General features: G+C 40.4%; 1 protein-coding gene across 2 annotated transcripts in view; it reads left to right on the top strand.

Moving 5' to 3' along the window:
* Positions 1-26401, top strand: part of Neb (nebulin) — a 212847-nt gene that overhangs the window by 146832 nt on the left and 39614 nt on the right. For both annotated transcript variants that reach the window (XM_042683487.1, XM_042683485.1), the window contains 20 exons: positions 488-592; positions 733-837; positions 1959-2066; positions 3277-3381; positions 4809-4916; positions 5490-5594; positions 5689-5793; positions 6595-6693; positions 7009-7119; positions 12255-12359; positions 12981-13085; positions 13382-13486; positions 14832-14936; positions 15096-15200; positions 16148-16252; positions 16698-16802; positions 17961-18065; positions 21070-21174; positions 21472-21579; positions 25426-25530. In XM_042683487.1, the coding sequence (XP_042539421.1) occupies positions 488-592; positions 733-837; positions 1959-2066; positions 3277-3381; positions 4809-4916; positions 5490-5594; positions 5689-5793; positions 6595-6693; positions 7009-7119; positions 12255-12359; positions 12981-13085; positions 13382-13486; positions 14832-14936; positions 15096-15200; positions 16148-16252; positions 16698-16802; positions 17961-18065; positions 21070-21174; positions 21472-21579; positions 25426-25530 (2109 nt within the window). The remainder of the gene's footprint in view (positions 1-487; positions 593-732; positions 838-1958; positions 2067-3276; positions 3382-4808; positions 4917-5489; positions 5595-5688; positions 5794-6594; positions 6694-7008; positions 7120-12254; positions 12360-12980; positions 13086-13381; positions 13487-14831; positions 14937-15095; positions 15201-16147; positions 16253-16697; positions 16803-17960; positions 18066-21069; positions 21175-21471; positions 21580-25425; positions 25531-26401) is intronic.

The following is a 26401-nucleotide window of genomic DNA, read 5'->3' as shown; positions in this document are numbered from 1 at the left end:
TGGGATTGCAGGAAGTGGGGCTCTGTGAGCAGATGTTTCAGTGGCATTTTCAGCCTCATTGTATGGTGCCTTTTGCTGGTTTTTGTTATTTTTACAGTACTGGAGTTTGAATTTGGGGCACTGCACTTGCTGAGTACATACTTTACCCCTTGAGCCATGCCCTTTCAGATCTTATACTTTTGCCCAGGGCTGGCTTCTGACTTTGATCCTCCTACTTATGCCTCCTGGTATTACAGGCATGAACCACCATGAGAGACTTAAATTGGTTGAGATATGATGTCCCTAATTTTTTGCCTGTCGTCCCCAAACTCCAATTCTTCAGTCTCTGCTTTCCTTGTATGCAGCATTACAGGCATGGGGCAATGTGCCTTATCTGTCATTTTCTTTTTGTTCCCCAGTATCGGGGACCAGGAAATGCCTGTTGTTTAAGTGTTAAAATTGTAGAGGGAATTTATTCTTATCTCATACATCTGTTGAAACTCTCTAGATTGTATACAAGGATGATCTCACCTGGCTGAAGGGCATTGGTTGCTATGTCTGGGACACTCCTGAGATTCTCCATGCAAAACATGCTTATGATCTTCGCAATGATGTGAGTTTCCATTTTGATGTCTGGGAATGTTTCCATGTCTAGAATCACTGGAGTCTTGTGAGTTAAAAGCCTTGTGTGAAAACCAGCCATCTCTAATATAATAAATGCTCTAACCAGGCTGGCTTTCTTCCTCCTGGCAGATCAAGTACAAAGCTCATGTGCAGAAGACAAGGAATAACTACAAGTTGGTGACTGACACACCGGTCTATGTCCAAGCTGTCAAGAGTGGGAAGCAGCTCAGTGATGTAAGTGATCCCTGAGGAGTGACCCTGATAGATAGTAAGGAAGACAGAGGATCACCAGCCAACCAAAGCTAGGGCAGTGCCAGCCTTTCCCGGCTAGAGAGCAGAGTTGATTTCTGAGAAACTGCTAAAGATTCTGCCTTTGTCTCCCAGTGCCTGAACTGTCAATATTTGGTGGGGGTAGAGTTGTAGGTGAGCTGTGTACAGTACTATGTTTGAGAGATTCTAGAATTTCTTTTTGTACCATACCTTGTGTCTCACTATCTAGGCCTTCAATAATAGGGCAGGTGATGGTAAATCAAGAAGTGAGCAGACTGAAGTTAGGGATACAGAATGTGGAGTTCTGCATCTAGTACATGTAACCAGGGGTTGGTGAAAAGCAAGTGATCTCTCTGAGCCTCAACACAATATGTGCAAATGGGAAAGTATATGTAAAAGCCTACACTGGTGCTCTTTCTAACTTAAATACATAGGTTATTAATTAAACATTAGATCCCACTAGTGAATTAGATTGACATGGTGGTAACCTATCAGAGTTCTCCAGGCAAAGGAAGGCAGGCTAACTGTATATTAATTAATCAAGTCACCTGATGATTGAACTCAAAGATTTATGCTTCCTAGGCATGCTAGGCAAGTGCTCTACCACTGAGTTACATTCCCTAGTTTTTCTTTTTTGTTGTTTTTGGGATTTTTGTAGAGACAGACCTGGGAGTTGAACTCAGGGCTTCATTTACTAGGAGGATGCTCTACTGCTGAGCTATGCCTCCAGTTCTGTTTTGCCTGGTTATTTTTGAGATCAGGTCTCCCTTCCTACCCAGGTACATACCTGGGGACAATCTGCTTATGTTAGGCTTCCAGACATAGCTAACTTAATAGGTGTGTGCCACTGTGTTCAGCTCTCAGTTGAGAAGAGTATATTAGTTGGTTGAGAGCTTTTGTCTGACTTGAACTGGTCTCAAACTTTGATCCTCCCAATCTCAGCTTCCCATGTAGCTAAGATTATAGGCTTGGGCCATCAATACCTAGTTTTTTTTTAATCGCTAAGAGGGACTTGGGTCCCTTGGGTATTCTGATTCTTCCTGGGCACAATCTAAATCACTCACTCTGCCTCTCTGTGCTCCCAGGCTGTCTATCACTATGACTACGTGCACAGTGTCAGGGGCAAAGTGGCTCCAACTACAAAAACTGTGGATCTGGACCGGGCCCTTCATGCATACAAGCTGCAGAGCGAGGTGAGCAATGAGAATGGGCATGGCCCAGCAGAGAACCGTGCCACTGAACCCAGAAGCAATCTGGGTTTGGGCATCCCCCTAGACTGACCTTGAAAAGTGTAAAAGCTGTTCCATTTGATGAGTACTTCTTGAATACTAAAAGTAACTTGATTTTTAATTCTTCACTATTCTCTGTGTGTGTGTGTGTGTGTGTGTGTGTGTGTGTGTGTGTGTATGTGTGTAGGTGTGTGCATACACTCACATGCCAGTACTGAAGCTTGACCTCAAGGCCTTCAGTTCTCACTTAAGTTTTTGTTGTTGTTGGTGTTGTTCACAGCTGGCAACTTGAGCTACGCCTCCAATTCTGGCATTTTGCTGGTTAATTGGAAATAAGAGTCATCAGATTTGTCTACCAAAGTTGGTTTTGATCCATGATCCTCAGCTCTCAGCCTCCTAAGAAATAAGGATTATAAGCATGAGCCAGGATTGCCCAGCCCAATTTTTCCATTATTGTTAATCCTGTAGTTCCTAGGGGTATTTAAGATTACTGGTATTTAAGGTCCCTTACTGCCATTATTATGCCCATTCTGACCTCTTCAAAGCCCCATGCCAAGGGCGCATGGGAGGTCAGACAGGACAACCTAAAGCTATGCCTGAGTTGTATGACTGTGCCGGAGATTAGTGTTAGCTTGAATATCATCTGAAATGGATTAATGACAGGGTAGGCCTTTGGCTGCCTGCTTTCTCTGCATTCCCCAAATTCTTGCTAGATGAAATGTAGTCAACTGGTTACATGTTGGGAAGCATGTTTTTCCAAAACAGTAAGTTGAGAGTGATCCGACTCATTTCATGACTCTTAGTATTTACTTAAGTTCTTGTTGAAATTAACTCAAAGGCTAAGGAAATTAATCTTCCATTTAAAAAATCTAATATTGGGGCTGGGAAGGTGGCTCAGTGGTAGAGCACTTGCCTTGCATGCATGAGGCCCTGGGTTCGATTCCTCAGCACCACATAAGCAAAAAGAAAAAAGCCAGAAGTGGTGCTGTGGCTCAAGTGGCAGAGCGCTAGCCTTGAGCTGAAGAGCTGAGGGACAGTGCCCAAGACCAGAGTTCAGGCCCCATGACCGGACCTCCCCCCATAAAATCTAATATTAATTGTATGCAGCTTATTTAACTTGGGTCAGATATTTGATACCACTTGTAATTTCACCTGTTCTCCTCCATCCCGACAGAACCTGTACAAGACTGGTCTGCGCTTCCTGCCCACAGGGTACAGACTTCCAGCAGACACGCCACATTTCCAGCACAGCAAGGATACCCGATACATGAGCAGCTATGTGAGTGGTCTCCTCATCCCACTGAAGTTGGGACGGGGAAACTAGTGTAAATAGTCTTTCTTACCTCAAGTCAGACCCTCCAGGTGCAGGATGATACAATGATAGAAGCAGGGACAGTGGACAGCATGATTTCTGGGGATGTGGTGGAATGGCCACTGCTGCATCTTCTGGCCTATGTAGCCCAGTGAGTTAGAATAGGATGGTGGGAACCTTGGCTCAGGGTCTATGATGGCAGGATGCCCGAACTATTCCAAGCTATTTGCTGGAAATTCAGCTTCACACCCTCTATTTTGTGTGTGCAGAAGACACAAGCTTGTGTGTTACTGTGAAGGGGAAGGACTTCTTACCTAGCTGCTGCCCCTGATCCTTACCCTGCTGTTTACCTTCTGTGTCCAGTTAATAGGAAGCAAGCTTGTGGGGGAAGCAGAGTAGACTCTCACTGTGTACAGCTTACTTAGGTGTGGTCTTTACCACTTTCTCCACTTTATAAAAGTACTAGATTGGGACTTAATGAATTTACCCCAGGGCAAATCCTAGAGCAATTTTGGTCATCCCAGTGAATCTGGCCTGCAATCTGTACTCATAAACTAGCCATCATCTTCCTTTCCATGCTATGTTTCGGGTCTACTAGCCAGACAAGACCTAATAGGAGCCCAATAATATGTTTTTCAAAGCGGCCACTTAAGCACTTATGAGCCCAATGTACTAGTTTTTAAAATTAGTCTGTAAAGTCATCCATTGATCTTAAAAGTGTTCTCTTTCTTTATGTTTTCTAACTTCCTGATCCCATTGAGGCTAAAAATACAGGTTTATATTATGTTTTGCATGCCTGTATATAAACAGATTTCATCTAACAAGGTTAAATTTGTTTCCTTTCTACACCTAGTTTTATCATACAGTAAATAATTTTCTTTTTTTTTTTGGGTCCGGTCATGGGACCTGAACTCTGGGCCTGGGCGCTGTCCCTCAGCTCTTCAGCTCAAGGCTAGCGCTCTACCACTTGAGCCACAGCTCCACTTCTGGCTTTTTTCTTTTTGCTTATGTGGTGCTGAGGAATCGAACCCAGGGCCTCATGCATGCAAGGCAAGCACTCTACCACTGAGCCACCTTCCCAGCCCCATAATAAATAATTTTCAAGACGGCACAATATTATCATTTTGTCAGTGATTAATTGATGATTGATTTTTAGACAAGGCCTTTCTATATAGCCCTTGAACTCATTATGTAGCCCAAGCTGGCTTTGAACTCATAACCCTCCTGCATCAGGATTACAGGTGTGCCTACCACCATACGTGGCTGACTTATTTCTTATATTTAATGTTAAAAGAACATTTTCAAATAAAGATGAAATCTGTTTTCCAATTAAGAAATATAATGTTGGTCTTTGTATAATCATCACTGATCTTACTCTGATGTTGTTTTGACAGTTTAAGTACAAAGAAGCCTATGAGCACATCAAGGCAAATGGGTACACGCTTGGCCCCAAGGATGTACCATTTGTTCATGTCCGGAGGGTCAACAATGTTACCAGTGAGGTATGGTGAATACTGGTTTTCTGAGGGAATTATTGAGTTTCAAAAATCATAGCTTTATTTGAAGTGCATTAAGAAGAATTTCTTACATTTCAGCTGTAAACTTACACATCCACAAAGAACAAGAGGGTTATTTTGTCATTATTTTGATACCTGTATCCCATAGCACTCTTTTTCTGTATTTGGTAATGACATCTTAGAGTCCTAGTTCTATAGAGTATGATGCAAGACTTTTTCTAAAGAGATAACTTCTTTAGACATTTGTATTTAAAAATCTTTAATAAAAGGTTATATTTTGGTCTGACTTACACCCTGTTTTCCCTATCAACTATTGGTTTGTACAAATAGTTAATCTGATCCTGCTATGCAACCACCTATTAAAACATAGGTGACATTATACTCAGAAATCTTCCCCTAAATGAAATAAGTATCATTTTTCTCCTAGCCTAATCTTCATATTTCTAGTATTACCTCTCCTGGATCTCTATGTAAAGTATTGGGTTGTTTACTCATTAGTTGGTAGATAGTCCTTATCATCTCACACTAAATAGTTACAATGGCTTTCCTGTACTGTAGAGACTGTATCGAGAATTGTACCATAAACTGAAAGACAAGATTCACACAACACCTGACACACCTGAAATCCGCCAAGTCAAGAAGACTCAGGAAGCCGTCAGTGAGGTGAGTATGCTCTGAGAAGAGAGAGAAGGCCACAAGGCCCAGGAGAATGTGAACCACTCGGTCTGTAATATGTGTGTTTTTGGTATTGTTTTAGTTGATCTACAAGTCGGACTTCTTCAAGATGCAGGGTCACCTGATCTCCCTGCCATACACGCCCGAGGTGCTGCACTGCCGCTATGTGGGGGACATCACCAGTGACGTAAGCATCTCCAGGTCTTTCTGGAAGAGTCTTAGCAGGAGGCAGGCTTGCTTTCAGCATTTCAGACCATTCGTGGGCTTTGAGGAGACTTTCCATTGAATACTTGTAAACTAATTTACATCTTGGTAGTGAAGCAGTGTGGGACAGGACTCCTCCATTTTCCAGCATGGGAACAGTAATGACAGGATTGCTGGGGAAGCAAGGTCTACCATCATGTGGTGACCACCATTCCACATGCAGCCCAGAACCCTTCCCAGCTCCCCAGGCTCCAGTACTGTGTCCTAGCCCATGCTCACTAACAGCCTGCTGCCATTAAAAAAAAATCTCCTTGGATATATCCTTCTCTAAAAAGACCAATCTGTTCAATTTGTGCTTTTCTGCTATCAATATGGTAATAATAATCAGCAGAGCTTTCTTTCCTCAGCTCAGGGTTTGAGATTTAACTTGTAATTTGAATGTTAGATCATGGAGTGGACATGGATGACCTGAAACCTGGATATTACCAAACCCCATATATTCTGTTTTTCCCTATATATGCATGGCTGGAGTACAGTTTAATTTATAAATTAGGTACAGTGAGAACAATTGCCCTAAGATAAAAGTTATTTAAAACTGATGAATTATTTCCGAAACTTTCTACTTAGTATTTTCAAGTTATACTTGACAGATAACTGAAATCACCATAAGCGAGCTATGGGTGAGGGAATTGCTATACATCCATAAAGAAATGTTGCTCCCATGTACTTTTTGTTCTTGATTTATATTTGCTTCTGACCAGCTGTTTTACTGTCTGCCCCATAGATTAAATACAAAGAGGATTTGCAGATCTTGAAGGGACTTGGCTGCTTCCTGTATGACACACCTGACATGGTCCGCTCCCGGCACCTACGGAAGCTCTGGGTGAGGATGCACCTTCCCAGTACATTACCCCATCACCCGCCTCCAGGACTAGGACAGAAAAGGTCTTACAGCCTGCAGCTACTTTTAGGAGAAATTCACTATAACCCACTTGGGCAAGTCATGGCCTACTTAATATGATCTGTGCCTCCTATAAAGAGCTGATGGGTTTAGTTATAAAGTAATTGTTGTTCCTGCCTCATGAGACACCATGGGGGGCCTACTACTCAGTTTGCGTTTACCAGACACTTGAAAGGCATGATGTGCAAATCTTTAAGTGGTTAATTATTATACCTTATGTTTCTACCTTTTTAAAAGTCTAATTACCTATACACGGATAATGCAAGGAAGATGCGAGACAAATACAAGGTGGTGCTTGACACTCCAGAATACAGAAAAGTACAAGAACTGAAGACCCATCTGAGTGAGGTAAGGATGCTTTATCCATAACTGTAAGAAAATCACCCTGGTCAGCATGAACCATATTCCTCAAGAAGGTACATTATACTCTCTAGTGATCAGCTTTCAGGCAACTACGGAAGGTTAAAGACTGCCTTCTAGACAGGTGCTAGTTACTCAGGTCCTAGTTACTCAGAAGGCTGAGATCCAGAGGATTTCAGTATGGAGCCAGCCCCATCAGAACTATCCATGAGAATCTGTGTTCAAAATAACCAGCAAAAAAAAAGCAGGGCTAGAGGTGGGGTTCAAGTGATTGTGCTGGCCGAGGGAGCACCAGGATCCTAGTTCAAAACCCCATCACTGCTGGGCATTGGTGGCACACGCTTTTAATTCTAGCTACTCAGGAGGCTGAGAACTGAGGATCGTGGTTTAAAGCCAGTCTGGGCAGGAAACTCTGTGAGACTCTTCTTTCCAATAAACCACTCAGAAAACCGGAAGTGGTGCTTTGGCTCAAGTGGTAGAGCACTCCCCTTGAGCTGAAGAGCTGAGGGAGAGTGTCCAGGACTGGAGTTCAAGCCCCACGACTGACAAAAAAAACAGAAAACAAAACATTACTGCGCGCTCTCTCTCTCTCTCTCTCCCTCTCTCTCTGTCTCTCTCTCTGTCTCTCTCTCTCACACACACACACACACACTACACGCGCGCGTGCACACACACACACACACACACACATATTATCTGCCCTTAACCATGCAGTGGCCATGTTTTCAAACAAGTCAGTTGACCTTACTTTGGTTCCATTTATTTCTTTTGTTCTTTTCAATAAGAGGATATTGATATTTGCTTTCCTGTGAGAAATGGTTTTAAAGTCTCTGTCTTACAGAATTGTAGTCTCCAACCACTTCAAATATTTTATTTATCTCTGCTATTAGGAGCCCTAACTAATGGCAGTGACATTTTTAAAGTCTTGAATGACATCTGACTCTGTTGCCTGCTCAACACACTTCAAATTCCCTAGTTGCATGTTCTCTGCACAGCTGGCATTGAGCCTTCTGACTCATGGAAATTACTTGTGTCCAAATGGGATCCTCTTACCCAGACAATCAGTTCCTTCAGGAGTGGGCCCATCTAATTTCCAAGTGCATCGTCATACTGCCTTGGCCATAGCAGATGGCCATGTTTGCAAATAACCAAATGTGCTTTGCACAGGTAAGAGTTCTCTACAGCTGTAAATCGTTGCTATCCTTACAGGTCAGTGGCCATGCTTGTTCTACCAACAGTCTGTATCTTAGCTTCTCCAAGCTAAGCCAAGCCTTCAATATCAGATCATTTCCCTATTCTCAATAGGTTTACTGGCTGCTGGCTGGGCACCTTAGGCTCTCAGATTTAGAGATGCCCTGACACAACCAACATTACCCTCCAGTGCATAGAATGTGCAACTCTTAGACTCTCAGCCCCAGCGCATGATTGATCCTCTGGCTCACACACACAATACTTGAACCCGAAGCCAGTGCTCAGACAGGAATGCTTATGTTCTTTTTAGCCCCATAAAGCTGTGTTTCTCCATTCTGAATGAGACGGAGGAGCTGTAGTGGCATGTTTTACAGTGCCCTTGAGTAGACTCTAGCCTCTAGCTCTATACAGACTGGTTCTCTGTGTCTGGGCACCTGTATGCTTTCAGGAGATCCTTGTCTCCAGCCAATGTTGAACTCCTTCAGTTATCAAATAATCATAAGCACATCAAGTACCCATGAGTAGAGCGTCTCTGAAATACCTTTACTTCTCTTGGCTGCCTAAGATAAAAATTACCTAAAACTCTACTTTTTCCACTTCCCAATTCCTGTTGGTATTTAGTGTATATTTTAAGAAATATTTGAAGAAGAATAACAGATTCTTTTTAGTAATGCAGTTTCTACCACACTTTCTCTCAAAAAAAAGAAAAAATCCTTCTGAACTCAAAAGACCTGGGATGGAGCCTGCAAATCTGTTTTTAATTTTAAAAAAATCTTTGGGAATTTATACTATTAAGAAAGTTTGGGAGATACTGACTTGGTAAAAAGAAGTTCAAGTTGACTTTTGAGTTCTTGACATCCATAAAAATTTTTGGAACCAGGAAATGTGAATATTGTTTTAAGAAACACAAACAATGCATACCTGAGGACAAGGAACATTCTTACTAAAAATTGTAAAAAATGACATGGAATGGACAGGTTTTAGTCCTGGATTTACTTCCAATTACTTGCATGACCTTAAGTAAATTGTAACATCAGCACTCCAGTTTCTTAAGCCAGAGAATTTGACTAGATGATAATTTGGGTTTCTTTAGTTATAAGATTCTATGATGGGGCTGGGAAGGTGGCTCAGTGGTAGAGCGCTTGCCTTGCATGCCTAAGGCCCTGGGTTCGATTCCTCAGCACCACATAAGCAAAAAGAAAAAAGCCGGAAGTGGTGCTGTGGCTCAAGTAGTAGAGCACTAGCCTTGAGCTGAAGAGCTGAAGGACAGCACCCAGGCCCAGAGTTCAGGCCCCACAACTGGACCCCCCCCCCCCCAAAAAAAAAAAAAAAAGATTCTAAGAGTCTGTTAAATTGCTTTACTCTAAATTTATCACTGGGGGCTGGGAATGTGGCTTAGTGGTAGAGTGCTTCCCTACCATGCATGAAGCCCTGGGTTCGATTCCTCAGCATCACATAACCAGAAAAAGCCAGAAGTGACTCTGTGGCTCAAGTGGTAGCGTGGTAGCCTTAGCAAAAGAAGCTCAGGGACAGATCTCAGGCCCTGACTTCAATCCCTAGGACTGGCAATAAATAAATAAATATTTTATAAATAAATAAACAAATAAATAAATTTAGCCCTGGAACTAGAGGTATAACCCAGAGCTTAGCATACATGAGACCCAGGGCTTAAAGAGAAAAAGAGAAAGAGAAAGTGAAGAGAAAAGAAAAAAAAGCTAGCATGAAAGAAAAATTAAATTTGAATTTAGTTTATCTTCAACAGTAACACCAGAATCAGCTACAAACACCTGAGCTACATTTTGTTTAAACTGGGAGCTGCACAGAATTTCGATTTTTAAAAATTGTAATATGCCTATATGTGTATATAATGTTTACATACATAATATAATATATAATGATTATCCACATGTACTTCTATCTGCAATCAGAGTTTATTTGGTATCCATTTGTTCCCTTTGGTATCCATTTATTATATTAAATGAGCTTAACATTGATTAAATACCCTTGTGTAGGTACCATGTGATGGAAAGCAGTGATCTGAGCTGCTTAATTCCAAACCCCCCAGTGTGAGAGCAGAAATAGGTTTCAATGTGATAAATGGTATTTAAGGAAGTTAAAGAAGACAGCTTGGGCTCTCGGAGATTACCAGAAAGATAAGAAGGAGAAGAACATTCTAGGCAGGAAGAAGAGTAAAAACGTAAAATGTAAAAATGGCCATGAATTTTAATAACAGAATAGTTTCAAACAGCACATGAGTTAAAAAGCATGTGTGAAAATGGAGCTAGAAACACAGGGTGGTTCAGGTTATAATGACTCATAAACATTGGTTATTAATACAACTTGAGCTTTATGGAAGAAAAAAATAGCATTGAAGACTCTAAGGAGCCTAGATCTAGTTGTTAAGAAAACCTGTCTGACCTTTGTGAAAGACGGGTAGCCCATAAGCAGCATCCCCACAGAGGAAGAGGAAGGTGGCTTAGGAGGTTCTGAAGGATAAGTAGAAAACAAACAGAACTGAGAAAAAATGGAATAGAGAGATCAGATTTTAGGACACACCATTCTGATGTAGGAATGAAGGAGGAATCTAGGATGACTCCCCAAGATTCAGGCCAGGTGACTGAGAGATCTAGGAGTCAGCAAAGTAAAGAAGACTAAGGAGCAGATTGGGCTGGAGAAGGAGGGCAGCATTATAGAAAGCATTCTACTTTAAGTGTGATAAGACCTTTACATTTACAAAGTTGTTAAAACAAAACAAAACCCTTGGGGCCAGTTGCTGGTGGCTGATGCCTATAATCCTAGCTACTCAGGAGGCTGAGATCTGAGATGCTGGTTCAAAGCCAGTCCAGGCAGAAAAGTTCCTATGAGACTCTTATCTCCAATAAACCACTCAAAAACTGCTATGGCTGAAGTGGAAGAATGCTAGCCTTGAGCAAAAGTGCTCAGGGACAATACCTAGGCCCTGAGTTCAAACCCCACAACTGAGAAAGAAAAAAAAAAAACTTTGGTCTGAAGAGACACTGGATAGGCTATGCTTTGAATATATGTTGCTTAGCTTTTTATACTCAAGTATGGCACTCTACAACTTGAAGCATACCTCTAGTTCTTTGTGGTTAATTGGAGATAGTCTCAGATCTTTCTGCCCAGTGTCTTGAAACCTTGATCCTCAGATCTCAGCCTCTTGAGTAGCTAGGGTTAATCATAAGCCACAGGTGCCTTAGAATAGTTTTTAATATTACAAAATGTACTGGGCACCAGTGGCTCACATCTGTAATCCTAGCTACTCAGGAGGCTGAGATCTGAGGATCTCAGTTCAAAGCCAGCCTGGGCAGGAACATCCATAAGACTTTTATCCCAAATTACCCACCAGAAAATGGGATGTGGTACTGTGGCTCAAGTGGTAGAGCACTAGCCTTGAGTTGAAGAGCTCAGGGACAGTGCCCAGGTCAAAACAAAGTTTCACTGACTTCATTGGTATGGTTGGTTAGAGGGCAAATTAAGAACTTGAGAAATAAAAGAAAGAAGAAACATAGGTAGTTTGGCAGAGAAAGTGGAGACAGAGAATGGCTTGATGAATGGAGGGATCTGATTGTGTTTGCAGATGAAGAAAGAGTGCTGGAAATAACAGGAAAGGTTGAAAATATGGAGGAGAGGAAATCATTATCAATAGAGGGTTCTAGAAGAAACAAGTGAATATGATCCAAAACTATAACAGGCCACTTGAATTTTGAACAGGCCAGGTAATATCTCTTTTACAAGGGGAGGGAGGACAGAAGACTCCAGAGGTAAATTATAATAATCATTGGTTTACCAGAAAGCAACTAAGACAGTGATGGTGGGAGGGTCCCTGACTTCTCTGAGTAGGTAAGGCATCTACAGAGAACATGCTATGTTGATGAAGTGAAAATGACAGTGGTAACTTGTTTTATGTGTAGCTGGTGTACAGAGCAGCAGGCAAGAAGCAGAAGTCCATCTTCACATCCGTTCCTGATACTCCTGATCTTTTAAGAGCCAAGCAAGGACAGAAGCTTCAGAGTCAGGTAACATGGGTTGTTCACAAAGATTTATAAGCCTCTCACACTGGCCTCAGCTAGGGCAGTTGTGTCTTCTGGACTTCTGGTCAGTAGCAGACTCTTACAATGGACTCTCCTTGCTGCAGCTTTATGCACATTAACTTCTATGAGCAGATGTTTCTCAGACCATGCTAACTACAGTTATGTTTTCATGAGCAACAGATGTCACATTTTCCATTTTAAGTGCTATATCACTCCATCATTGGATGCATGGTCCATGGTCCACACAATCGCTTGGTCGCTTCATAAGAGCTATTATTCACAGACAAATAAAACCACATTTCATATGCTCAGGCAAAACTGTGGGGAAGATAGACTAAAGGTTCTATCAGCTCCTCTCATTCTTCTTCTGGAATTCTTTATTACATCGTTTGAGATTGGCCCATTATCAGCAACAGGATTAGTGGATAACTGAGCACGTAGATATGTTTCCAAATATCAGACTCAGAATGAACAAATGAGCAGAAACACATACTCAACCAGCAACCATCCGAAGAGACATGTAAGGGTTAAAAGTAAAAAGGACTAAACACCAGATACTAAATGCTTCATCTTAATCATATCTCATCCCATTTTCTTATTATTCAGTATCTGTATGTTGAACTTGCCACTAAAGAGAGACCACATCATCATGCTGGAAACCAGACCACAGCCATGCAGCATGCTAAAGATGTAAAGGACATGGTCAGCGAGGTAAGACAGGGGTTCTGCACTGGCCCTGGGTGAAAGAAATTGTGTGTGTGAATGACTGTGTGTGTACATCTGTGTGTGCACACACACTTGTGTATGCACATGGTTAAAACTTGCAATCTCTGACCTGAAAATTGATTACTACAAATTGTGCTAAGCTTCATCAGAAACACTGAAGGTAGAGCTGTTCTCTAAAATTTTGACATGCTGTGTTCCAAGAAACCTCTGACTTGGTTGGGAATTAGGAAGGGTGAAACTACTTGAACGTAACTTTGTCTTCTTCTATCTTTATTCCATAGAAAAAGTACAAGATTCATTATGAAAAGATGAAAGACAAGTACACCCCTGTTCCAGATACACCAATCCTCATCAGAGCCAAGAGGGCCTACTGGAATGCCAGTGATGTACGTATCTCTCCCCTCTATTCCTTGTTGTGGCAAGGAGAGCTGAGGTTGAAGGACCTACAAAACCAAACTTGCAGTCACAGCCATGGTACAAGATCATGGCCTTGGCATGGTCAGGAAAAACAAACAAACATTTAAGCAATACCAGTCAAAGTAACTGAGAGGTGTGCTGAGACATTCTAGAAGCCTAGTTGTAGTATTCTCCTATTCAAATATATGACCCTTTCTTGTTATTCTCTGGTATCATTTCCTAGGCACACTTGACAACTAATTTATTCAGAAAAATCATGGTCTTAGAGAGTCAGACCTACAGGGACTGTAATCATGATGCAGTCATTTGTTTATTCTATGATTCCATATAATTTACCTGATTTTTCTTACGTGTCAAGTAAGGGTGGGAATCATGATAAATAAGACAACAAAAGAAAATGTAGGAAGTAGAGGTTTGGCTCAAATGGTAGCACCAGCTTAGGGTGAAAAGGCCAGGTAAGAGCATAAGGCCTTGGGTTCAACCCCCAATACCAGCACAAGAAAAAAAAAGACATCTTTCATTATGTTTTCTGAGTTACTTTAAAAGATAAAAACTACTTGAGGTTGAAAACAAACTGCTCAAGGAAGGACTTTTCTTGCATAGATGAAATGAATCTACTATGATAGTCTTAGGCTAAGACCTGTTTTTCTCTTGGAGTATCACAAAAATAAAGATTGTTTTTGAATTTTGAATTTTGATAGCTTAGTCTTTCTCCCCTTTTTATGTACTAAAGTTTGACCTGTGCTCAACAAGGCTGTGTGATTTTTCTTCTCCCAAATGAGTTTTTAAGTAGTCTTTAAGTAGTCTTACAGTTACAGAAAAATGCCAAAGATAGTAGACGATTTCCACATATTCATAGTTTCCCCTATTGTTAACAACGTACATTACCATCATACGAGCTTCTCACAGAGATAAAACAAGATTAGAGCATTATTCTTTTATCAGTCCATTATTTTAGATTTTGTTAGCTTTCCCTAGTACCTTTTTTTATTTTATTTTATTTTATTTGTGAACATACTGTACAGAGGGGTTACAATTACATGGGCAGGATAATATGTACATTTCTTACCAAGCATTGCAGCCTCCTCCTTTGTTTACCCTTCACCTCCCTTCCCAGCCCCCCTCTATCCCAATCCTTCTCCTTCCCCCCCCTTATCCTTAGTACCTTTTTTTTAATCTTCAAGGATGTGAAGCAATCTCTTTAACCTTTTCCCTAAGTTTATTCATAGAAAAACTAAGAGTTCAAGCTTTAAAGAGTTCAATTATTTACCTTGCTAATTGATGTCATTGATGCACTTTTGTTTTCTTTTTCAGTTACGCTACAAAGAAACATTTGAAAAGACAAAAGGAAAATACCACACTGTGAAGGATGCTCTGGACATTGTTTATCACCGCAAAGTCACAGATGACATCAGTAAAGTATGTCCCTAGACAGTCTACCTAGAGAGCTCCTGTTGAACTCTCTATCTCATCCTCATTTGTTTAGCTACTTCTCTTTCCTAAGACTCCAGGGAGGCAGCACATCCTTACATTAACTTTGGGAAAGACTTTCTAGCTATGTTTGTGTTTTTGTGACAGGTGAAATACAAGGAGAACTACATGAGCCAGCTGGGAATCTGGAGGTCCATTCCTGATCGCCCGGAACATTTCCACCACCGCGCAGTCACGGACGCAGTCAGTGATGTGAGTGCTGACATCTATTTTCACACATAGATTCATGTTATTAGATGACTTGTGAAAGTAGCCACTGCATTCAAAACTAAGAAAACACTTGTCCAGATTTTAGATATGGGGAATGGATGTTTAAGTCGTTTAATTGCTAAGTGAGTAAATACCAGGTTAGGAGAGGGAAAAGTATGTTTAAATTTATAAACCTAGGTTTTCTTCTCCATGTTGGACATTATAATATATGATAAAGTACTATACCTTATTTGGAAAAATAGCCTGTTTTGGTCCATAGAAGAGACAATTTTATGGAGCAATTAAGAAACATAACAATGCTCATTTAGATTAAATTATATCTGTCTATATGAAAATATGCCTGGCAAGTGAATGATACATTCTGTAGTAAAGCATTCTTGTTAAATTTGAATTATTTTGCCTGGGTGTGGTGGTGAATACCTGTAATCCTGGATACTTGGGAGACCAAGATCAAGAAGATCATAGTTGGAGACCAGTCCAGACAAAACCTTAGTAAGACCTCATCTCAGTTAAGAATCTGAATGTAGTGGTTCATATCTATAATTTCAGCTATTCAGGAGACTCTTAGTAAAAGGATCATGGTCCAAGGCTGACCTCAAGCAAAAACAAGAGATACTCTCTGAAATATAACTAAAACCAAAAAGAGTTTGGGTATACCTCAAGTGGTAGTGCCTTGCCTAGCAAGCATGAGGCCTTGAGTTCAAATTCTGGTACCACCAAAATATTTTAACTTATTCCAATTAGTAATAAAATGAAAAATATTAAACAACACAATGTTACAGAAATCAATATTATTGGAAACTTATATAAGAGTTTAGTACTTTGACATACTTCAAAAGTCATTTACTGTTTATTTAGCTTGTACAGATCCTAATCTATAGCTATTGATGATAGGTTCTTAAAGCTCACTGATGTGCTTCTTCTCCCAGGTAAAATATAAAGAAGACTTAACCTGGCTTAAAGGCATTGGTTGCTATGCCAATGATACCCCAGACTTCACACTGGCTGAACAAAACAAGACTCTCTACAGCAAGGTATTAGTTCAAAAAGAATAGCTACACCCAATCAACACACAACACATGCCTGAATTCCCAGAGGGAGTGGCAGCACTGGGGAAATAAGGAGAACTTTCCGTGTGTGTGTGTGTGTGTGTGTGTGTGTGTGTGTGTGTGTGTGTGTGTGTGTGTGTGTGTGGAGAGAGAGAGAATAGAGAAAAAGAGCAAAATGATAGCTAGATAGATAGCTAGTAATTTTTTTAGCTTTTAACCCAACATAGAAAACAGATCTCTTTGATATCCATCAAAGTGTTTTCTGCTATGTGTTATGGGGCTAGTTTTCAGCCACTTCTATCTTTCATTACCTTAGGAGGCAAGTAGATAGTTGTTAATAACTTATTGGGCCTATGAATTATTACAATTATATAAGATAGACAACATGTCTTATGGTATGCTATCAAATAACTATGTTCTTTTTCTCTAGTATAAGTACAAAGAAGTATTTGAAAGGACAAAATCAAATTTCAAGTATGAGGCTGACTGTCCAATCAATAGACATTTCAAGTATGCAACTCAGTTGATGAATGAGGTATGTTTAATCCAATTAAGCCTATTCAATTCCATCAATATATCTATTGTTGTTTGATTAGACTTGGAAAGACTATATAACGTCATCATCCAATGGGCTCTGCCAAAGTCATAAATAAGAAGCAAAGGGAACATTGGAGTGAGGCCCTACAACCATCTGCACCTCAGGGCAACACAGCTCTGATAGGGGTAAAGAGGAAGGAATTGAAGGATTTTGTGAGCTATCAGCTGAATGTTGTGTAGACTTAGGAGACCTAGAAGTTTGAAGTCAATTTAGTATCCCCTCAAAGCACCACATGGAAGTGATTAGAAGCCCTATGCGAGACAATTATGATTCGTGCATTCAGATGTATTACTATTGTTGCTCCCACATATATTAGTGCCTACAAATATTCATTTCCCTCTATGTTCTATCCAGTCTTCCTGTAACCATCTTTGTACCAACTTAAGTTAAATATAACCCAGAGCAGCTGGAATAAGTATAATTAAAATATACTTAATTCTCTATTTTCAGAGTTTCATAGATTTATTTTTAAAGTATTGGCAGCTTAGTAAAATGTATCTAATAATGAAAATGTAACTATTAAATGTATGACTTCTTGTTGTTTGTTTTCATTTATATTTGATTTAATTTGTTTTCTATAGGCTGGACCACTCTGAAAAATTACTGTCAGTAACTTTCTAACAGGACAGTGTTGTGTATTTTATTTCCATTTTTCTATTTCACAAAGGATTTCCAAGTGTGCTTTTAATAACTAAATTAGTGTTAGAAGACAATGGTAAATTTTCATAAATGTTTTAGCATTAGTTATACTTTTGACTTCTCATAGTGTTATATGTAAACCTTTAGCTTCTCTCAGTACTTACTTTAAATATGAGATGCCATAAAAGCTGACATCACATGAAAAGATGGAAAATGTTCACAAAATACTCTGTTACATGAGTCAGATCTCTCCCAAGCTCCAAAATTCTCTAGGCAATATTTCTCCACTTGATTCTCTTTGCTTCTCTGGTTGTTGTTGTTTAATTGTTCTGGGTGTTTTAGGAAGCCATTTCTAGAAATAACATGTTTCTGGCTCTCTGGAATGTTTACTTTGGGACATTTCTGTGTAGATTTGAAGTTGTACTCTTGCCATAATTTAATATGATGTTTGATCAGAAAAAATACAGAGCTGATTATGAGCAGCGGAAAGATAAATACCACCTGATAGTCGATGAGCCTAGACATCTGCTGGCTAAGACCGCAGGCGACCAGATCAGTCAGGTACTGTGATGGGGCTGGCTGGCCCAGGCAGGACTGTGCTCCAGTTTTTCCTGAGGTGTTGTTCCGTCTGCTGCAAGAATGTCATAGGCTCCACCTATGATGTTGGGCTGTCCTGTCCGAAGTATCTGTCTAGCCACCCAAAGAGCCCGGGAGCTATTTGAGTGTGCCAGTCCATGCATGCTCTGTGTCGTCACTTAGGCTGGGGAAAAGGTAGAAGATTGAGTCCTCTCTTACTTTGTTCTTCTGCAGAACCTGTTTGCAAAGAAATTATAAAAACAAAAAAAAAATTAGGGAAGGAAAAATATGGAGCTCTTTGCTGTATTTTTCTCTTCCTATGATGTCACCTTCTCCACAAGTGAGACTAGCTATCATTTCCCATTCACAAGGACCATCGATGGATGGTGATTATAAAAATGGTAAATTTCACAGCCACTCTGCTTGGCTTCCTTTCACCTCCCCAGCTGTGTGAGCACACAGAGTGTGAATGCCTACATCTCTTCACTCAGAGGTGACTGGGATATAGAGCCATGTTCTTTTCTGTCTTTATAAGTCTCTTTTGTGCTTCACTGCTCTTTGCATGGACAGAGAAAATATAAATCTAGTGCCAAGATGCTTCTGAAACAAGGATGTAATGAAATTCTGCGTCCAGATATGTTGACTGCCCTCTACAATACACACATGTGGAGCCAGGTAATGTCTGACGGGGGGGTGAAGAGGCAGGGTTAGACCTTAGGTGCATTCCCTTTAATGCTTCCACTAGTTTCCTCTCTGGCCCCCTGCCCATGCTTCTTTCACATGATAAAGCTGCATACATATTCATTCTCTGGAAATGAACTCTGAACTTGGTCCAGTGTGATGCTGAGACTGCCATCGCCTGAGTACATTAGATGGTTTTGGAACTCCTCGTAAGTAGCTGAGATGACTTCAATCATCATTTCCAAATTGATACTGAAGTATGTATTTATATATGTATGTGTGTGTGTATATATATGTATACATGTATACTTATGCATGTACATGTATACATGTATACATATACATATATACACACATATATAGTATTTTCCCCTAAGAAATAAATTTCTTAGAGACAGAAGATTGCAGATTCAATAGCATTTAAAGATCTGAATATTTAATGTTTTCATCTTTTTTCCCCATGGTTAATTATCACTGCGATTGTACCATTTGGGAGAGATGAGAATAATCATAACCTTCTAACTTTCTAAATATTGTACATATTCATGCTGGCTATTTTTTGGTGGCACTAGGGTTTAGACTCAAGGCCTTGTATTTGGCACCATGCCTCCAGCCCAGCTTTTTGCTGGCTATTTTGGAAATGGAGCTTCCTGAACATTGTACATATTCATGATTCCCTTGTGTGTGTGATGCTGGGGTTTGAAGTTAGGGCCTTGTGCTTATGTAGCTTGCACTTGACAAGTTGGACCTGTCTCCAGTCTAGCTTTTTGCTAGCTATTTTAGAGGTGGAGTATTTTGGACTTTCTGCCCAGGCTACATTCCAGCAGCAATCGTCTGAATTTCATCCTCCTGAGTAGTTAGGATTATGGGCTTCTGTAACTGGCATCCAGCCATATTATCATGTTGGTTTTGGTCCTAGCGTTTCTGGGGTTTGAACTCAGGACTTCATGTGTCGCTCTACACTGAGCCAAGCTTCCAGTCTGATGAAGCCTTTTGAGTTCAATGCAGAATTACTGGCTTACCACCAGCACATCTGTTTCCCACTTATTACAATGTCATGGGTAACAGCCCCTTTCTATAGGGCCAACTGAAACACACACTGCCAATTTTCCATTATAGGCTGAGAGCTAACAGTGATAATTATTAACTACTGGTTATTACGTTCATAAAATGCATTTTCTCAGACCAAAGGAAGTACTTAATTAATTTTTTATACCAGCAACTTGTCTTTATCATTTTAGTTTGCAATTAAATCCATGCATTGAAAGAGTGGCTACTCTTATAAATATTCTGTTTGGCTGATCTTTCTCCTTAGCCTTGAAATGATTGCCAGATAGCTGTGCATGAGGTTTTGTGTGCTCACTGTATCTGTCCTGCTTTAAATAGCTTATGTGCCTGAAAAAAATTGTGACTTGTAAATTACAAAAGCAAATACCCTTTTAATGATAAAATACCTTTCAAACTACATATACTCTTGGGGTTTTTTTTTTGTTTGTGTTTTTTAATTTTTTTTTTACTTTTTTAATCTTTTTTTTTAATTGTGAAAATATCATACAGAGGGGTTACAGTTACATGGGCAAGGTAATGAGTACATTTCTTATCAAGCATTGTTGCCTCTTCCTTTGTTTCCCCTTACCATCCCTTCCCCTTTCCACCCTCCCCCCACCCATCCCCCCCTCAGCCAAAGTTGTAAAGTTCATTTTTTGACATAACGTCTTGTACATCTCATTGTTGCTATACTCTTGTTTATTTAACATCTGTTTCACCTTTGACATGGAAAAATAACTTAAAAGATCATACATATTCAAACAATATGTTAGAGTGAAACAGTACTTGTCAAGAGTTCAGAGAAGATTCTAATCCTGCTCTGAGATTCATTCTACATGTGTCCTCAATATAATCTCAATGTCATGGAACCTTCTTTTGTCTCTATGGATATAAAGTATATTGGAAGATATGGGCTGGGAAGTTGGCTCAGTGGTAGAGTGCTTGCCTTGCATGCATGAAGCCCTGGGTTCGATTCCTCAGCACCACATAAGCAGAAAAAAAAGCCAGAAGTGGTGCTGTGGCTCAAGTGGTAGAGCCCTAGCCTTGAGCTAAAGAGCTAAGGGACAATGCCCAGGCCCAGAGTTCAGCTCCCATGACCGACAAAAAAAAATTTTTTTAATTGCAAAATATAGCCATTATCTCTCCACTCTACTACTATTGCTAGCAAATACAAATTTTCACTAACATTTACAGTTAGGATTTCTCCAAGCCCTCTACCTCAGTTCTGAGAATTATCTCATTCTTCTTTCCCACCATTCAGATCAAGTACAGGAAAAAGTATGAAAAGTCAAAGGACAAATTCACCTCAATTGTAGACACTCCAGAACACCTGCGAACTACAAAAGTCAACAAACAAATCAGTGATGTAAGTAGAAGATACTTACTAGATAGTCTCAGATTTAGAGAGACTGGCATCTTGGGTTGCCACACATCTGGAAGATTACTGCCATTTAAATGGGAGGGAGGGAGCCAGAAATACTGCATGTCTCCTCAGCACAGAACTCTCCTTGCACAGCAAAGAATTTTCCCACCCAAATTGGCACTAGCCACTAGCAAAGGGCATAGAAGTGCCTGTTGAATCCATAGAATTCTTTTTATGCATTTCTACCTTGCATTTTACATTGAAAGTAAAACATCCTCTCTGCTCTTTAATCTCCTTCAGATACTTTATAAATTGGAATACAACAAGGCCAAACCCAGAGGCTACACGACAATCCATGACACACCCATGCTGCTGCATGTCCGCAAAGTTAAAGATGAAGTCAGTGATGTAAGTGTCTTTCTTCTTGACCTCTCTTGATGTGATCTAACAGACCCTGGCTCAGTGACCTATTCCTGTTTACCAACCAGCTGAGAACTTAGCAAATTAAAGTAGTAGTCATCTACTTTGCTTATGATTCTGTGCGTTGACTGGGCAGAGCTGAGTTTGTTGCAGGTGACAGAGGCCCAGTTAGGCTTCCATATCCAAGTGGCTATTCCACAACAACCTAGTCCCAGTATCTAAGGCCCACCCCAAGGTACTGTGAAACTGAAGAAAAAAGACAGATCCAGGTGAATCCAGGGATTAAGTGGCTGGACTCACTGACAGAAGCCTGGTTCTGGGCAGTAGCAAGACCTTTATTTTACAACAGAAGGAAGGAGATAGATAGATAGATAGATAGATAGATAGATAGATAGATAGATAGATAGATAGATAGATAGATACATAGATAGATAGATAGATAGATACATAGATAGATACATAGATAGATACATAGATAGATACATAGATACATAGATACATAGATAGATAGATAGATACATAGATAGATACATAGATAGGTGATAGAATTATTATATAATATTATATAGATAGATAGATATATAAGTCAGGACAAAGGGACATCATCTAAACTGGAATGAGTTTGGATTATCTTAAGACATATCAAAGATGCACATTCTTGGCCTCAGAATCAGGTTGTAAACTCTAAAGATTTTGTGTATGTATAGCTTGCTGGGGAATGTTACAGGAAAAACTAACTAGATTACTGGGACAGTCATGGTTTTTACAAATGAAGAAGCTGAATCATTTTTTTGTTGTTGTTGTTATTTTTTTATTGTGAAAATACCGTACAGAGGGAGTTACAATTACATGAGCAAGATAATGAAGCTGAATCCTTATAATAGTTTAGTCACCTGGCTAGCAGCTGATGATTTTTGTGGGTTGAGAGCTTGACTCTGAAACCCCATCCACATGGCATTGCCACGTGTGTGGACATCTCACAGTGTGATAATGGCATCCTAGGAAGCAAGAAATAGAAGTTACTATTTTTAGAATCATCACAGCATTGTTTTCCCCATTTTTTAATACACTCAATTCTAGGGCATGTTAGGCAGCTATCTTTCTGTCACCACAACAAATACCTGAGATAAATTAATATATAAAGAGAAAAGTTTCACTTTGACTCATAATATGAGAGGATTTAGCCCATGATCAATTGGCCTTTGCACCTATGGGAAGATAATCAGAGTACAGACGCATGCAGAACAAAGCTGCTTACCTGATGGCTGAGCCAAAAAGAGAAGGGGGAGAAGGATAAGATCCCACTATCCTCTTCAAGAACACACCCAATGCCTAGGAGTCCTCTCCCCGCCCCCCAGTTGTGGGGCTCAAATTCAGAACCTGAGTGCCGTCCTGAGCCTCTTTGTGCTCAAGGCTAGCACCCTATGACTTCAGCCACAGTGCCAATTCCTGTTTCTGAGTAGTTAATTGGAGGTAAGAGTCTCATGGGGACTTTTCTGCCTGGGCTGGCTTCAAACCGAGATCCTCAGATCTGAGCCTCCTGAGTAGCTAGGATTACAGATGTGAGCCACTGGTGCCCAGCTAGAAGTCCTCTTACTGCGCTCCACCCCTTACAAGTTCCTCCACAGACACTACAGACAGGGAACTAAGTAGCACCACAGACAGGGAACTAAGGCATTACCACATGGGCCTCTGGGGGATAGCCTATTGCAATAGGGAAAGAGTATTCAGTTCCTCTGGATGAATAAATGGCAAAGCCTCACAGCAGAAAAACAAGTTAAATGGGAAATACTATTAAAATCATTATAAGTGACTTGTAAATGGCATGTAAACTATGTAATGTGTTATAAATGCTGTTAACTCTGTAAATTTTATCTTGACTAAGAAGACCAAACTAGATCAAGCACCAGTGGCTCACACCTGTGTGTAATCCTAGCTACTCAGTAGGCCGAAGTCTGAGGAGCATAGTTTGAAACCAACCCAGGCAGAAAAATCTGTGAAACTATTATCTCCAATTAACAAGCACAAAGCCAAAAGTGGAGATATGGCTCCACTAGCAATAGATCACTATTCTTCACTGAATATAGCTAAGGGACAGTGCCGAAGTCCTGGGTTCAAGCTCTAGTACAGGCACAAAAAAATTTTTTTAAACTAATAGTCTGAATTTGAAGAGAAATTATATTAAATTTAAATGTTGAGCCTACCTAGTTTTGATAGTTCATACTTGTAATCCTAGTACTTGGGAAGCTGACACAGGAAAATCTTGAGTTCAAGGCCACCTCGTGAGACCCTGTATCAAAGAAAACTTTCTTGGCTTGATTCTGTACTTGAAAACTGGCATCATTTTGACTGAAAAGCAGAGTCAGTATCTGAAATAACTCCATGGCTCCAGGAGAGTACTGAAGCAATGTGCACGTCCCAATGTCTTGACTGTGGCTAGTGCTCAGGATACTTTGTAAATGAGTAACAATGTCCATACTCCTGATCTCATGTTAACACACACACCCCCCCACACACACACATACACACACACACACACACACACACACACCTGAACATACTCAGTGGATAGGTTAAGAAGGCAGAAATGTATAAAGCATCTTAGACATAGGAAATGCATGAAAAATAATTCTTACAACTGAGCATTGGTGGCTTCCTTGTAGTCGTAGCTTAGGAAGCTGAGATCTGAGGATCATAATTTAAAGACAGCTGGGGCAGGAAAGTCTGTAAGACTCTTGGCAGTTAAACATCAAAAGGCCAGAAGTGGAGCTGTGGATCAAGTAGTAGAGTGCTAACTTTGAGCCAAAAAGCTCAGGGACAGTGCCCAGCCCCTGAGTTCAAGCCCTAGAACCAGCACAAGAAAAAAAAAATCTTTCAGCTACAATCATGAACAGCAGATGTTCACAGATGCCCATCAGGTAGATATCAATTATATCTCTTACACCACAGGGGGGAGCACTTCTACAATCATATCCCCATTTTCTGATTATAAGAATAATGGAAAAATATTAATTTCCAGGCCTTCCCCTAAAGATACTGATTAAGATATTAATAATATAGGTTAGTGGTAAAGCCCAGGACAAATCCTATTGTGGTACCTTAAAAAATAGTTTCTCTTGGCCTTAAGCCACATTAAATACTGGGAACCTTCTTCAACAGTTAGGGCCCAGTAAGGACTTGTTCACTAACACCATGAAATTTAGAAGAAGCAAAAGTGGATGAAGCTAGAAACCCTGGGCCCAAGAGCCTAGGCTTTCCTTGCCACCCTCCCATCCAAACCCACACATACCAGAACTTTCTAGATATGGCCCTAGCAGGGACAGCAGTGATTTCATCCACCAGTTCATTCATCATCAAAGACTCAAGTTTCCATGTACTTGACACTAGAAATGAAATAAGTGACATAAAGCCTTTGGCTGAACGTGGTTCTGAAAGAATAGGCAAATTAACAGTCACACTATAACATGAAAACAGGAAGCACTATGGGAGCACAGGAGAGCAGGACCAAATTCTGTCCATAGGGACTGGTGAGGAAACTGCCTGCACTATTAGCTGTTTTCAAGATGTTCAGAACCCAGACTTTCCTGGGGAAACAGGCACGGAGAGCCATCAGCTGGTCCTTCCCGCACAAACTGGGTGTTCCGGAGGATGCTGCTAAGATCTCAGGGATGACCTCAGAGCTGGGCACCTCTGCATAGCCACATCCTTTCTTCATAGCTGACTTATAAAAGTAAAGACTCTACCTTAGAATTCCTTGTCTGTTACTGTTGCTTTTTAAAATATTTAGTAGTCTGCTACCAGAAACTAATTTTATCACTTTGTGTCCACTCATAGTTGAAATACAAAGAAGTTTACCAGAGAAACAAATCTAACTGCACCATTAAGCCAGATGCTGTTCATATCAAAGCAGCCAAGGATGCCTACAAAGTCAACACCAATGTAAGTTCTAAGAAGTTATCCAAGGTCTTAGTCTGTTGTTTTCCTGCTCTAACAGAATACCCAAGACCGAGTAATTTATAAAGGACAGAGATCTGCTTGGTTTATAGTTCTTGCAAGGTGGGGAGTGTTGCAGGAGCACCTGGCACAGCCCTTTCTTACGGCATCATCCCATGGCAGAAAGCAGAAAGGAAAGAGAAAATGACCAAGAAAGCAAAAGGGAACTGCTTTTATACCGTGCTTACCCTCAAGATTATATATATATATATATACATACATATAGATTGTATATATATTATGTAATTATAAGGGCATTAGTCTGATCAGGAAACCAGAGCTCTCATAACCTAATCACCTTCTAAAGGCCTCATCTTTTCATAGCATCACAATGGCCATGAATTTTCAACATGGGTTTTGTAGGGGGCATTTGAACCATAGCAAGGCCTGATGGGCCATTTCAGCTTTTGCTTCTTTTCATCCACATATCCTCCAGAGACTGAGCTCTAATGTGTCAACATCAACAGCTATGCCCCAGGAGCATGGACAATAATGCCAAAAACTTTGGCTGCCTGCCTTTGGTCCTCGCGGGGGAACATGGGGAAGTGTGAGGGTGGTCTTTCCTCATGACACATGGTGGGTGATGGTGAAGTGAAATTACATCAACCTCTCCCCTATGATCCTCTCTGCCACATGAAATTCTGAAGGAGACCATATTTGTCACATGGTGCCCTTGGGTTGGCTAAACCTTCCTCCTGCTCAGATTCTCCCTGCACTGACTTATTTCTGTGGTGCATCCTAAAGACTCATTCACAGAAACCGTCTTGTACATTTAGCGGAGCACTCACTTTTTTTAAATGCATAAATGGTATAATGA

This window comes from Dipodomys spectabilis, unplaced genomic scaffold, assembly GCF_019054845.1.
Source record: "Dipodomys spectabilis isolate Male_0828 unplaced genomic scaffold, ASM1905484v1 ptg000081l, whole genome shotgun sequence".
Classification (NCBI taxonomy): domain Eukaryota; kingdom Metazoa; phylum Chordata; class Mammalia; order Rodentia; family Heteromyidae; genus Dipodomys; species Dipodomys spectabilis.
The sequence above is the reverse complement of the archived record's forward strand: the minus strand, read 5'-3'. Positions and strand labels throughout refer to the sequence as shown.